Raw genomic sequence first — 14488 nt, 5'->3', positions numbered from 1 at the left:
ACCCAATGCTTGCCAAGCATTATTTTCACAACCTAGCGTAATGTTGTGCTAGCAACTAATTCACCCATACCGACCGGGAAGCAACGCGATCGATCGCGTTCCCTTCCGTACCGATGCCTTCCGATATCCGTGTCCGGGATGGAAACTTCCCCAATACGAGCTGCGCCTTATCTATCGGTCACTTCTCCGGCCGAGACGGTGGCCGCGGGCGGCAAAGGTGATGATCGCGATGATGATTCTTCTGTTGATCTTCGTCCTCTGTTTGTCTTTGCCCGCTTTTCCTCCGAAACCCTCGGCCACTCGCGGGCAAACAATCAACGTGCAAGTGCAAACATTGCACCCTCGGTCACACGAACACACAGCTACGTACTCGCGTACGTGTGTGCTGAACCACCAATTGAATTACCAGCCGGTTCCCTGCCGGATCGTTGGATGGACGGACGGATTAGCGTTGGGGCAGCATAAGGGATGATAGCACCGAGGTGACAAACACCGCACATCACTACTACAGCGGTGTTGGTGTATCCGTACGGTTGATCGCGACTCCACATCCCAGCACCGTCACCGATCGTTCCAAAAATGAAAAAAAAAAATAACGATCCAAACCCTTATCAGTGTTGCACGCTGATGTGGAACCCCCGGTTCCGGTTGAAGCAGGTTGGGCGGACGGCTGTCTGTGTGTGTTTGTGCACGAGCGGGGCAGAAATTCTATAAAAGTAGGCAACCGTCGCCGGGATACGTTATTCCCGTCCTGAGGCCCACCCGGGATCGTTGGTGGCGAACGACTGTGTTGTGTGACGTTGTGCGATCGTTAAAGTGATCCGTCTCTGCGTGCTGGAGAGGACGGACTCATCTTTTTCCCTCTGCTGGCCCATCCTATGTTGTGACAGCAAACTCGGTGGAATATCTCAGTGCGTGACCGTCTGGGTGGTTTAGTGCGTGAAAGTGCACGAAAACATCACGAACGATGTGGGTCCTCCATGGAAGGAGGCTGCTGTTAAGCTTCCTGGTGTCGCTAGTGCTGGTCCAAAGTGTGTTCGCAGGTATGTGCACATATAGGGCGGATGAACCGGGTAGCCGAGGAGGGGGAATTCCCTCGATCCTCGATCCAGGGACCGAGGCGAGGTTGGCGTTTCGTTTCCCCACGAAGAGCTCTGTTCGTACGTGCGATGTTTACCGACGCAAACCGAGAAGTGGCCACAACGAGAACCAGTAAACCAGTTGAGATAATTTAGACAATGAATTGTAATGGCCAATTTGATGACGTTCTGCCTACCGGTGGTTTGTCAGCACGCGGGCACATGTGCTGCAGTGTTTGGCAGTTAGGGCCGACAGTACATGTTTGTTTTACAGACCGCATATTAGAAGTTGAGACAAAAAGTACACCACTCCCTACCTTTTCTACGGTCCTGCCCATTAGAAAGATCGCTTCCGATGGGTGAGATTTATCATAATCTCGTTGCAAGAGCTCACAGCAGTCTGTAGGCAAGAAGCGTCTCATCCCACGTTGTAGAGTTCTTGATGAAGATTGACAATGGCGGCAGAAGCGAACGATCGGGGCTTTGTTTTCATACTTTTCAATGAATTAAATTAGCCTAACTAACGACTGTGGTTTGATCCATCTCACGGAAGTCGTGGGAATGGCTAGCGCACGGTGAGTCGCAATTCACAATGCCCTGCAGTGCTGCAATAGCTCGTTGAGCATTCTAGATTGCTTTGAGAAACGGAATGTCAAAACCGTTCTTTCTAGAACAAAGCTTATGACTCACGTTGCCTATTGCCGGGACGTCAAAATGGCGCTCAGCCATGTAACCAACTGTAACGTGCTGTAAATAGTAAACAAGAGAATTGCACGGTGGATCACCGTTGGTAATATGCCTGTCAAATGAAGATAGTATGTTTTGATGATTTTTCAAAAGCAATTTGAGCTTCTCCCATTTGAGCCGAACGGTGTGGCTACCAACCAAAGCAAAGCTTTGCGTTCTAGGTCTCTCTCAATTTGACTGAACCATGCTTCCAACGAGAAATTAAAAGTTTCGCTATTACCAGCTTAAATCACGCATTGAAACCCGTAGCCAGATGGTAGGCTAATGTTAGCTTATCAAAGGTATATGACATTCTCTACAATTCTGAGCTATGTACGCTCAACCGGCACAATATTCAGCAGTGAAAACAAAAATAAATACAGCCATTATCTCATAAGCAAAGCATAAGACATTGGAAGCCATCTTCCTTCGACACCCTTCCTTAGGCTCGTCTAGAAAGATCGTCTAGAAACTCTGAATTGCATTCGATGCCAGTGCCTTGCGACGGTGAATGACTGATAAGAAGTGCCCTGTTGGCAGTCCTAGCCTGTTTCCGATCAATGTCAAGTTCAAGAGTAAGGTTTCGCCTACAATGTTCGCTACATCCTAGTGACTAGTGACGTGGGGCGTCAGTATGCTGCTTAGCCACCTCGCTTATCAACATTTGCCAACACTGAGTGTGCACTTTAGCGATGTCGAAGCTGTCGTAGACTGACCTTTCGACACCGGGGTCGCGTATAAGAGAGCAGATAGCAATTCTGCTCTGCGCGCTCTCCGTTGCTACTATCAAGCAATAGGTCAACATACTGTTTAAAGATTATGCAATCGGTTGTGGAGCTTTGCATCTCTAATCACGCTTTTATAACTTTCTTTTATGCTTGCCCCGCCGGACTACAGCATCATGTAAGCAAGGTTGTCCAACGCGTAAGTATTGCAACAACGATGACCTGTACTTTGTTATGGCGCTTCCGATATCTAACAGCTAGAAATGTGTTTTACTTTGATATTATTTTAGCGAACAAGTCTAGCAAGTATACGTTCAAGTCCGGATTCGTGTACCAGTACGATGTGGACAGCTTCGTGCAGATTCAACAGTCGGACAAGGAAAACAAGCAGACTACGCTCAAGGTCGAGGGCAAGGTGGAACTGTACGCCGGCAACAACTGTGTGTACACGCTGAAGGTTGTGTCGCTGACTTCCTACGCACCGGACGGCAAGAAGACGGCGTTCGGGCCCGAAATCAGCAAGCCGGTGCAGTTCACGCTGTCGAACGATGAGCTGCTGCCCGAGATCTGCTCGGATGCCGCCGATACTGACTTCTCGGTGAACGTGAAGCGTGGTCTGATTTCGCTGTTCCAGTCCGCACAGGACAAGAGTACCGAAACCGACGTGTTTGGCGTGTGCCAGACGTCTTTCTCGAGCTATCCCTCGGGAGATGCGACCGTTGTGGAGAAGTCGCGTGACCTCGGTAACTGTGCGTACCGTGAATCGTTGTCGAACAGCTTCGTGACTCGCATCGTCAACAGCAAGGCAGGCATCAAGTCGACTCCGCTGCTTCAGAGCTCGTACAATAATCAGCAAACGATCCAGGGCGGTCTGCTCTCGGCTGTGAAGCTGAGCGAAGAGTACCAGTACCTGCCGTACATGAAGGAGAAGGTTGGAGTTACGGCGAAGGTTACGACGAAGCTAACGCTTACCGGTAACAAGGCAGGAGCTGCTCCGGCTGTTGATGGCGAGCCCCGTTCGATCATCTTCGAGAACCCTGATCAGCAACCGGCTGGCAACTTGGCCGTGATCAAGCAGGAGCTGAAATCGACCGTCGATTCGTACACCAATGGCAACGTTGGCAAGAAGACCGCCAATCTGTTCGTCGAGCTGATTCAGCTGATGCGCTACTCGAAGAAGGATGATCTGCTTAACCTGTACAACCAGGTTAAGGCTGGCAGCGTGCACCCGAACAAATCGCTGTCCCGCAAGGTGTACCTGGATTCGTTGTTCCGCGTCGGAACGGGTGATGCCGTCGAGGCCATTACGCAGCTCTACAAGAACAAGGAAATTACCGATGCTCAGGAACAAAAGCTCGCCTTCGTTTCGCTCAATCTGGTCAACTCGATGACACAGGAAGCGCTGAAGTCCGTCGTGAAGCTGCTGGATGGAAATCCGCCCCGTGAAGCTTACCTGAGCGTGGGTTCGCTGGTCAGCAAGTACTGCCAGAAGCACGGCTGCCAGTCGGCTGATGTGAAGGAAATCTCGAACAAATTCGGTGCCAAGCTGGGCAAGTGCCAGTCGACCTCGCGCTCTCAGGAGGATGTGATCGTCGCGGTACTGAAGGGAGTACGCAACTCGGACAATCTGGTCGCTCCACTGCTGGACAAGGTTATCCAGTGCACTGGTCCGAGTGCGTCGTCGCGTGTTCGTGTAGCGGCTCTCCAAGCGTTCCCTGCGGCTTCCTGCAACAAGAAGGTGGTCACTTCGGCCCTCAACACACTGAAGAACGCCAATGAGGACTCTGAAATCCGTATCCACGCCTATCTGTCGCTGGTTGAATGTCCCTCGGCTAACGTTGCCAACGAGCTGAAGGCACTGCTGGATGGTGAGAAGGTGTACCAGGTCGGTTCGTTCATCACGTCGCATCTGGCTAGCTTGCGGTCGTCGGTTGATCCGACGCGTGATGCTGCTCGTCAGCACTTTGGCAAGATCCGTACCTCGAACAAGTTCCCGTTCGATGTCCGCCGCTACTCGTTTAACCGCGAGTTCTCGTATGCCGTCGAATCGCTCGGTGTTGGAGCAAGTGCCGAGACTAGCGTCATCTACTCGCAAAAAAGCTTCCTGCCTAAGTCGGTGAGCCTTAACTTTACGGCTGAGCTGTTTGGCAATGGGCTGAACGTGTTCGAGCTCGAGGGACGTCAGGACAATTTGGAGCGGATGGTAGAGCACTACTTCGGCCCGAAGGGATTCTTCTCCGGCATGGATATGCAGGCGGCGTATGATCTCATTTCCGAGCAGTACCAGAAACTGTCCGGCAAGGCGAAGGAACGCTTCCGTCGTGGTATCCGCGAGGATATCCGTGCGCTAGCCCGCACTGTCGATCTGCACAACGATGCATTGCAGGATTTCAACCTCGATCTGACCGTGAAGGTATTCGGTTCGGAGCTGTTCTTCCTCAGCACCGGCGAGAATGTGCCGACGGATCCGGAGCAGTTCCTCAACAAGGCTCTGGAATGCTTCGACAAGATGATCGAGGGTGCCAAAAAGTTCGAGCGCACGTTTGAGCATCATGCTCTCTTCTTGGATACGGATCTCGTGTACACTACCGCTCTCGGTCTTCCGCTGAAGTTGTCCGCACAGGGTGCCGGTGTTGCTCGCCTGGATGCCGCCTTGGAGCTCGACGTAAAGAGCCTGATCAAGGACTACAACAACGCAAAGTTCAACGTAAAGTTCCAGCCGAGCGGAAGCTTCGAGGTGACCGGAACCATGAGCGTGGATGCGTTCAACGTGATGACTGGAATGCAGGTGGCCGTATCCGGACACTCGTCTGGTGGTGCCGCAGCCAAGTTTGCGCTGCACGACGCTAAGGCATACGATCTGACGATCGATTCCCTGCAAGGAAAGCAAGAGCTGGTCTCGGTGAACTTCCGCGAGGTGATCATTACGCGCGAGCGAGGCAACCAACTGATCACGCTTCCGGCGAAGCGTCAAGAGTTTGGATCCAAGTTCAGCGAGTGCTTCGATAACCTGTACAGCGTGATCGGTGTGACGGTCTGTGCCGCTCACAAGGTCGACCAAGAAGAGCTGTTCGAATTGTACCTGGAGGTCGAGCCGAAGTTCCACTTCTCGGGCAAGTTTGACAACTCTAACCAGCAGCACGTGACGCTGCTGTTGAGCTTCGATACACCCGGATCGCAGACGAAGCGTCTGACAAACCTCCGCCTGGAAGGTGTGACCGCGGGCGAGCTGTACGTGAAGGCATCACTCGAATCGCCGATTCGCAACGTTGACGTCCAGCTGGGAGTGAACAACAATGACAAGGAAGTTGCACTGTACGGTGTGGCACACATTGGCGTGGAAGAGTACCTGGCTAAGATTGGCTTCCAAAAGGGGGCGTCCGGTGGCCGTGACGAGTACGTACCAATTTTCACCATCCGTTCGCCGAACGGTGATGCTCAGGTGTCTAAGTTTGTGCAAACTACTGGTAAAATCGTGGTGGAGAACATGGATGGTGGTAAGCGCAAGTACAACCTGCAAAATATCGAGTGGACTAGCCCTTACGCCCCGAAGACCACCATCAACGGTTACGTTGTGTCGAACGGTGAGCGTAGCTTCGATGCCGAAGTAGATGTCGCTGTCGGTGAAGTGAAGAACAACGTGGTGGGTCATCTGGACTTTGATCTGAAGCATGTCAAGCTGGACCTGGAGAAGAAGACCCCGAGCGATGCAAACAAGAACTTCAAGGTGAATCTGGAGGTGGCCTACACCGACAGTTCGTTCAAGAATCTGTTCTCTTTCGCGAGCGGTGCGGACTTTAACAATCCCTCCAACAAGTACGAACTGAGCCAGTATGCTGAATTCGTGCTGAAACCGGAAGCACAGGGACTGGAGTCGCTGAAGCTGAACAACAAGCTGCAGCTGCCGAAGCAGCTGATCCGGCTGGACTTTGCTACGAACAAGAACAAGTTCTTCCTGGACGGAGAGTACGGTTACGACAAGTACAAGATTGCAGCGAATGTGGATGCCAAGTACAACGAAAAATCAGCCGGCGACTATGATGTGCAGGTGGGCGGTTCGCTCAACAAGCACTTCTTCAAGTTCCTGTCGAAGCGCCTCGTGGAACAGAACAAGAGCCGTTTCAGCAACAAGCTGACGGCTAGCACCGGTACCAAGTTTGAGCTGAACGGAGCTGTATCGAACCGGTTCACCAGCCAGGACGGAGAGCTCAACCTGGAAGGATCCCTTGTCGCTGTCGAAAAAGCTTCGCCCTACAAGTACGTCTAATGATGACTGAAGATGGAAAAAAGGTTTTTCATTGCCCGATTATCATTTTATTGTTTGCTTCTCCCGTTCGTGCAGGCTTTCGATGACAGTTCAGTTCTCTGCCGCGAACGTCCTCTCCAACGCCAAGGTGCTGGTGGATAAGGAAGAGTTCGCTACGTACGACTTCAAGCTGCAGCGCGGTCAGGATCCTAACGGCAAATTCACGGTGAGTGTTGCAGATTAAAGTAACCACCGTTCGGTTCAGTTTCTGTTTGACTAATACAGTATACTTTATTTCCGCTTGCAGTTTGTGGTGAAGGACTTCTTCGATGGCAACGGCGAGTTTAAGTCGAAGAATGGCGATGGTAACATGTTTGCGTTGGTGACCTTTGTCAAGCAGGATCGCAAGGTTAAGCTGGACAGCAAGTTCAAGGTGGACAAGCCTGTGTACGACGTGGAGGTTGATTTCTACTATGACTTTGAGAAGGACAATAGCAAGAAGGTTCGCTTCGAAACCAAGAACAAGGTCACCCAGACTAGCTTCGATAGCAAGAACAAGGTGGAAGTGTTCTCGGAGAAGTACGAGCTGAATCTGGAAGGTCGCGGTAATCCGAAACCGGTTGATGGCACGTTCACCACCAAGTTCAGCCTGCTGCTGCCGACTGGACGACAGTTCGGCGGTGACTTCAAACGCGAGTCCTCGACGAAGGACGAGAAGAAGTTCGGAAAAATGGTGACGAACCTGTACGACAAGCAGCCTGGCGGCAAGCAGCGATCGGTGCAGTGGACCGGCGAGCTGAAGAATGGAGATTTCAAGGCGAAGCTTTTCGATGCTGTGCACAACGTGAAGTACTCCGATTTGGATGGCAAGACGGTGGTGCTAGATGCGACCGTGAAGCACGTCCCGGCTGGTAATTACAAGTCGGCCGCCGGTAGCTTGAAGGTATCCGGCAGCTTGCTCCCGCAAGTGGCCGAAGTGAGTGTCGTCGTTGATGAGTACTGCGAACACCACGCCAAGTACCACGTCGATGGTAAATATGGTTCGGACTTTACGGCTGCTCTTGCCGGTGGATATCAGACCGGTGGTCATGGTAAACCTGCCAGCCACGAGCTTAAGGTTGACTTAACTGCCCCATCCTACAAGCTGGGCGTTGCGTCCAACGGCAAGTATCTGCAACCGGAAGCGGATGATGGAGTGTACGAGTTCGATTACGCCGGGTCTGTGGACTACAATGGCAAGAGCGCGTCTGTGTCAACTCAGGCCAAGGGTAACTGCAACCGTGGTAACGGAAAACTCAACCTGAACCTCCCGAACGTGGACCCGATTGCGGCCGAAGGTTCCTACACCTACGACGCGAAGGACGATGGACAGTTCCAAACGAACAGCGCTCTGAAGGTATCATACGGTGATGGCAAGAACTTTGAGTTCACCGGATCCGCTAAGGTACCGTCGGCAGATGACATTCAGGTGCACGCCACACTGAAGTCCGAGTTCGAAAGTGTACGCAGCGTCGATGCGAGCTTCAAGCATGCCAAATCGAGCGACAGTGCGTACAACACGAAGCTGCAGATAACGGCCGATGGCAAGAAGTTCAGCGTAGAGAACGCTGTCGTCATGTCGGAAACGAACCCGTCGGTGGACTTTACGCTGGTCTACCCAGAAAAAACGGTGAAGGTATCGGGCAGCTACAAGTCGCTTGGACACAGCGCATTCAAGGCGGACGCGAAGGTGCAGAATCTGGCCAACTTCGATATGGAAGCTAACGTGGAGGCCAACTTCGACAGCTACCAGACGTTCTACGTCAAGCTGTACGGTGATGCGCCCATGCTGAACACGAACAAGTTGTCGGTGGAGGTGAACGCGAAACCGGGATCGAACGGCAAGGGTGTCAACTTCCGCGCTTCCGAGGGCGGCAAGGACATTCTGAGCGGGTTCGCCGACTACTCGGTGAAGGAACAGGGCAAGGCAACGGTCATCGAGGGCCAGGGTAACGTGAAGCTGTACGATAAGCAGCAGACCGCCACCTTCAAGCTGATCCGCGAGAAGCTGTCCGAGTCTGGTTTCTCCGCTACGCTGACTGCATCTGTGGGCAAGTTCTCACTGCTGCATGAGTCGCGCGTACAGCCGAATGACTTCCGTGTCAAGACGAATGTGTGCGACGAAAAGAAGAAGTGCACCAAACTGGAATTGACCTCGAAACTGGAACGAGCGGCAGGAGCCTTCAAGCATGAGGCTTTGGTTTCGCTCGAAGTCCAGCAAATGGGCTACGAACATGAGTTTGGTCTGTCCGCCAAGACTAGCGCCAACGGACTGAAGTTCGATCACACCACCGACATGCAGCTGAAGCAGAAGAATCAACCCAAATACCAGTACCTGTTCTACGTGCATCCGACCTCGGCCGGTGCCAGCCTGATTCTGCCCACGCGCACCATTGCTGTGGAGGGTGAGCTGAATCTGCCCAAGGAGAAGTTCGGTCTGTTCGATGGTAGCGTGTCGTTCTATCTGGACAAGAAGAACGAGCCGGATAACAAGGCTACATTTGCGGTGCGCGGTGAGACCAAGATGCTCGGCTCGGCTGGTGTTAGTGCGAACGGTGCGCTGACGTTCTCGCATCCGACTATCAAGGCGCTGTCGATCCGCGCCAAGGGTACCCTGGACGGTGACAAGCAGACGGCGGACGGTTCGGTTGAGTTCGACGTGTTCAAGAAGGCGGCTGACAAAATCGTCGCCAAGGTGCGTTACGTCAATAGCGATCAGTCGTTCAAGGGCTTCAACATCACGTCCGAGGCAAGCGTATCGAGCAAGGGCTTCGGACTGAACTGCGGCTTCAGCGGTCACACGGCGATGTCTCTCGCTACCCGCCAAGCCAGTGCTGCTGGATCTTTGACTCTACCATTCGAAGGCTACACGTTCGGAACGTACTTCTTCGGAAGTCCGGAATCGTTTGACTTCCTGCTGACTCGCTTCGGTGATGACTTTGTCCGTGCGCACGGTACATACGATGCGAAGAAATACCGGGGAGATCTTACCTCGACGTTCAAGTTCGTGCCCAACCGACCGGTTGTGTTCGAGACGCAACTGAACGGACTGTCCTCTGCCAAGTTTGCTTTCAAGCAGGATAACTTCTTCAGCGCCGACGGTTCGTTCGGTGTGGACAAGGCAGTGCTGCTGAATGTGGTCGGTGAAGGAAAGCCGCTGCTGAACGCCAAGGTGACGCTGGATGCAAGCCACTTCCTCTCCACAGAGTACAAGGTCGATGAAGCTAACGCGAAGGCCTTCCTGCAGTCGCTCAACAAGCAGCTGCAGGCAGACTTTGTCCTGGTAAAGGATGACATTGCGCAACGGTACGCCAAGCTAAATCAGGACGTGTCCACGCTCTCGTCGAACGTGGTTAACGCGCTGCCCGATTTCAGCAAGTTCCAGGAAAGCTACGCGAAGCAGCTACAGAAGCTGCAAGAAGACATCATGAGCGATCCGGCACTGGCCGAATTTGTGAAGACCGTTTCGAAGATGGTCCAGCAGGTGAGCGAAGTGTTCGGCCAGCTGGCGCAGGTTTATGTCGAAAGCTTCCGCAAGATGAATGCCATTGTGAACGACATTGTCGCCCAGTTGGTGGAGACGTTCAACACGAAGGTGCTGCCAGCGCTCAAGGAACTGTCGACGAAGGTAGAAGCCATCTTCTTCAACATCTACGAGGAAACCGTCAAGCTGCTGGTGGCCGTGTTCGAGCGCACCGTCAAGGCGTTGAAGGTGTTCGAGGAAGACTTTAACAAGATTGCCACCAACGTATCGGAGCTGTTCCGCACGTTCGCACAAACGTTCAACAAGGCCATCCAGGTGCTCGAGAAGGAGTTCAAGGAGCTGTACAAGCTGGTGCAGGAGTACTTCGATTCGTTCGACGAGTTCAAGGCGGTCAAGGAAACGCTAAAGGAATACTTCGACGGGTTCGATCGCTACGCCTACCAGCTGCTGAAGGAGCTGCTCTCTCTGGTGGAGGCTCTCTACCCGATGCCGGAGGTGCAAGAGTTCACGACGGCCATCAACAAGTACGTGACCAACAAACTGGAGAACAAGCCGGTCAACGATATCGAGGAACTGAAGGCCCTGTTTGTGAGCTTCGTGAAGGTGCTGAACCAGGCCGTGGAGCGTCTGATTTCGGGCGTAAACGTGCAGCTCTCCGAACCGACGTTCGGTAGCGACAGCTTCACCTCGTTCGTAACGTTCAAGTTCCTGCCGTACGTGTCGAGCATCCAGTTCAGCCCGTGGAACTTTGTGCGCAACGAGAAGTTCTACTCGGTTCGTGACTTGGTCCACCAGCTGCGTCTGTACGCGTTCAATCCGTTCGCTCGCGTTCCACTGTTCCACATGCACGCTCAGCTGGGCGACGGTGGTCACTTCTTCACGTTCGACGACAAGCACTTTACCTTCCCGGGCAGCTGCTCGTACCTGCTGGCGTCGGACTTTGTCGATGGCAACTTCAGCATCGTGGCCGACATGGACAATGGTCGCCTGAAGTCGGTTACGCTCGTCGACAAGGATTCGACGGTCGAGCTGAACAGCAAGGCCGTGGTGAAGTACAACGGCAAGGACACCGATCTGCCGATCTTCCAGAAGGATGTGTACGTGTTCCGCAAGTACTACACCGTCACGATCGGTACCAAGTACGGTGCACAGGTCATGTGTACGACCGACCTGAAGATCTGTCACTTCTTTGTGTCCGGATTCTACTTCGGCCGGCTGCGTGGTCTGCTCGGTAACGGTAACTACGAACCGTACGACGATCTGGCTCTGCCGAACGGTGCCATTACCGAGGCATCCACCGACTTTGCCAACAACTACAAGACGAGCCAGGCTTGTGCTGCGGTCGCCGACCACGGTCACGATGCGCACGCCCACTCCAACCCGACCTGTGCCAAGTTCTTCGGTTCGGAATCGTCGCTGAAGCTGTGCTCGTACCTGCGCGATCAGACGGGCTACAAGGAAGCTTGTAACCATGCGGCCCACGAAGCCGGTGATAAGGCTGACGAGGCTGCCTGTGGCATCGCTCGCCTGTACGTGTCCAGCTGCACGCTCTACGGAATCCCGACCATGATGCCGAGCCAGTGCGAGAAGTGCGCCACCAACGAGGGTCGCACGGTCGATGTGGGCGACTGGTACACGGTGAAGGCTCCGCAGAAGCAGGCCGACATTGTGCTGGTGGTCGACACGTTCCTTGGTACGCTGTTGGGCGAACTAGTCCAGGCCACGATCAACGATCTACGCAAGGAGCTGAAATCTTTCGACGTGAACATTGCCGTGATCGGTTACAGCAGGACGGATAAGTACACTAGCCTGTTCTCGAACGGCGGCAAGCTGGACTACACCGGCAAGCTGGGCCAGGCCGATGTCAGCAGCGGACCGAAACAGTGCAGAGGACTGGTTACGGGTATCGAATCGGTCGACGCCGTGCTGCAGGTGCTGCAGAAGATTGGCGAACAATCGAAGGAGAATCTGGGCGCTACGACCGAGGTGTACGCTTTGCGCCGTGCCTTCACCTATCCGTTCCGTGCCACCGCCAGCAAGTCTGTGCTGGTGTTCCGTTCGGAATCGATCGACGTTGCACAACCGGTAAGCAACGACTGTGGAGGGGAGGGGGAGGGAAGCAGACAGACTAACTAACCGAACGACTGTTTGTGCTTTTGGGGTGTGATTGCAGGGAAGTGCTCTCAGCGCCGCTTTGGGACTGGCTAACGTAAAGGCACGCGGCATCATGTTCAACATGGTTGCACCACTGAAGAGCGTCGGACTCACGAACACCAAGGACCAGTCGAAGGTCAAATCGATTGTTGGTAAGTGTGAGCGGCCCGCTGCAACAAGCGCAAACCATCAATCATCAACGCACGCCGTGTTCTGTTCCGTTTTTTTTTTCAAGGCTTTAACGAGCGCGTCGTGTACCACATGAACGATAAGAAGCGCACCGTGGGTTCGTCTGAGATGAAGAAATCGCTCAAGTACGACGATGTGGTTGCCGTGTCCGCGGTCGAGCGGTTCGGCGGTAACTTCTTCGTGCTGCAGAACTACGCCAACCAGAAGACTCCGAAGGACAAGAAGCAATTCATCTCGATTGTGGCCGCCGTGCTGGCCGAACAGCTTTCCCGAACGGAGACGACCAACGAGTGCTTCTGCTATCTGCGCGGTGGTCTACATCCCGAGTCGGCGTGTACCGCTTCCGACGTGCAGGTGCTTCAACCAGCGGTAAGTTATCGGTTCCTAGCAACTGGAGGCGGCTTTGTCTCGTTAAGCACATCCCTAAGTAAACTTGTCTTCCGTTTCTTAACTATCGCAGAAAAAAGCCGGCGGTGCTAAGGGATAATTTACTATCCCTCCTGCAACACCCGTAGAGGATATTTATTGTGTTAAGAAGGGGCAGGTGTACACCAAGCGCAGCCGAACCATCAGGGCGCTTCAAAGGAGTGAGAAACCGAAAGTCCATTAACGCGCTCCGACTGTTCTCAGATCGACAAATCTCCACCACCACAACAGTTGGAGCGTACAAGGTAATGAATATGCAGTTGTTTTCAACGCACAGTTTCTATTGTTAAGAACATAATTTGTCTGAGTTAAATAAATAATGTGACTTTATACATGAGAGTATTGGAGCCTTTTAATTACAATCAAATGTGTACAAGTCTCCCGTTTGCTGAAATGGTGTTGAATAGTTGAATATTTAAGCCGAGGCTAACTATCGTTAAGGCTCGTAGCCATATACAGGTGTAATTCCTTGAAGTATTCTTTATCCACTGCTCCCAAACCATGCAGGAACATAATTAAATCGGTTAACATTGTTCGCCAACCGTTCTTGTTGCACTTGTTGAGCCGTCAACATGAAGCGTGTATGGATGCATATGATTAATGTTTCGCCAGTGGCACTTTTGACCGGCCACAAGGTCATTCAATTACCGATTGAAATGTGTTTTTTTTTTCACGCGACAGCAGAGCCTCTATATCTCTGAACTGCTGACATCAAACCCGCGTTGTGCGATCGATTTTCCATCACCATCAAATCTTGTCCGGCTTATTGCCACCTCTCAAATGCCCAATCAACCGGCTTCATTGTTGTTGACGCGTATAAATTATTAATATCGAAGCTGCTAATTTATTTAATACACATTTTAATGATTATTTGCGTTTGTGTGGCGGTGCTACGCTCAGCTGACGGTCACCGTCACCACTACCGCCCCTGGTTACGAAAAATCCATTTGAAGTGATGTTTGTTTTAATGTTTCATTATCACCAATACACCGATGTCGTGTGGCTATGTACACGTAGGAGATGTGAAGGAGTTTCCGTTTTTGTTTTTCCTAACCGAACATCGTGTCTGTCCCCGCTGGAAAACCATGATGGGCTGCTTTAGTAAAGCACCAATTTAGCAATTGATATCGGAAGTGCTTTTACTTTAGACAGTTCGTCACAAACCCTCATCGTGGCTGCGGTTTGGTCTAAATTCAATCATGGCACTTGGCTACCCCGGTTCAATGTTTTAAACCTTGCCCACTAATGAACTTGCGCCCGCACGCGCACCAATCCGGAAAGCTAATGAAAGAAAGTACATTCGACTGGTAGCTGCATAATTGATCAGATTGCAAATGGTTTAATGCATTATTGATGGGATTAAATCGATTTCCATGCATCGTTTGGATTGTGTGCCACTTGAGGGGGGGGGGGGGGGGAC

At 52.5% G+C, this 14488-nt stretch overlaps 1 protein-coding gene across 2 annotated transcripts; it reads left to right on the top strand.

Annotated features, from left to right (window-relative positions):
- The first annotated feature begins 967 nt into the window (after window positions 1–967).
- LOC118516843 (apolipophorins-like) lies at window positions 968–13408 on the top strand. 2 transcript variants are annotated; one of them, XM_036062693.1, is made up of 8 exons: window positions 968–1043; window positions 2703–2729; window positions 2821–6787; window positions 6873–7002; window positions 7084–12384; window positions 12473–12605; window positions 12689–13011; window positions 13103–13408. In XM_036062693.1, the coding sequence occupies exons 1-8, from the start codon at window positions 968–970 to the stop codon at window positions 13127–13129; spliced, it is 9984 nt and encodes a 3327-aa protein (XP_035918586.1). In that variant the 3' UTR covers window positions 13130–13408. The 2 variants fall into 2 exon arrangements, with proteins under 2 accessions (XP_035918586.1, XP_035918588.1); XM_036062695.1 differs by having other exon boundaries at window positions 12689–13015.
- Window positions 13409–14488: the final 1080 nt, after the last annotated feature.

Source organism: Anopheles stephensi, unplaced genomic scaffold, assembly GCF_013141755.1.
Source record: "Anopheles stephensi strain Indian unplaced genomic scaffold, UCI_ANSTEP_V1.0 ucontig4, whole genome shotgun sequence".
Taxonomy (NCBI): domain Eukaryota; kingdom Metazoa; phylum Arthropoda; class Insecta; order Diptera; family Culicidae; genus Anopheles; species Anopheles stephensi.
Note: the sequence above shows the minus strand (reverse complement) of the source record. Positions and strands in the feature narration are given on the sequence as shown.

Coding starts and splice junctions, on each gene's coding strand:
- LOC118516843 (XM_036062693.1), top strand. CDS start 968: ATGTGGGTCCTCCATGGAAGGAGGCTGCTGTTAAGCTTCCTGGTGTCG. Junction 6,788..6,872: donor GAAAAAGCTTCGCCCTACAA/GTACGTCTAATG, acceptor CCGTTCGTGCAG/GCTTTCGATGACAGTTCAGT. Junction 12,385..12,472: donor CGATCGACGTTGCACAACCG/GTAAGCAACGAC, acceptor GTGTGATTGCAG/GGAAGTGCTCTCAGCGCCGC.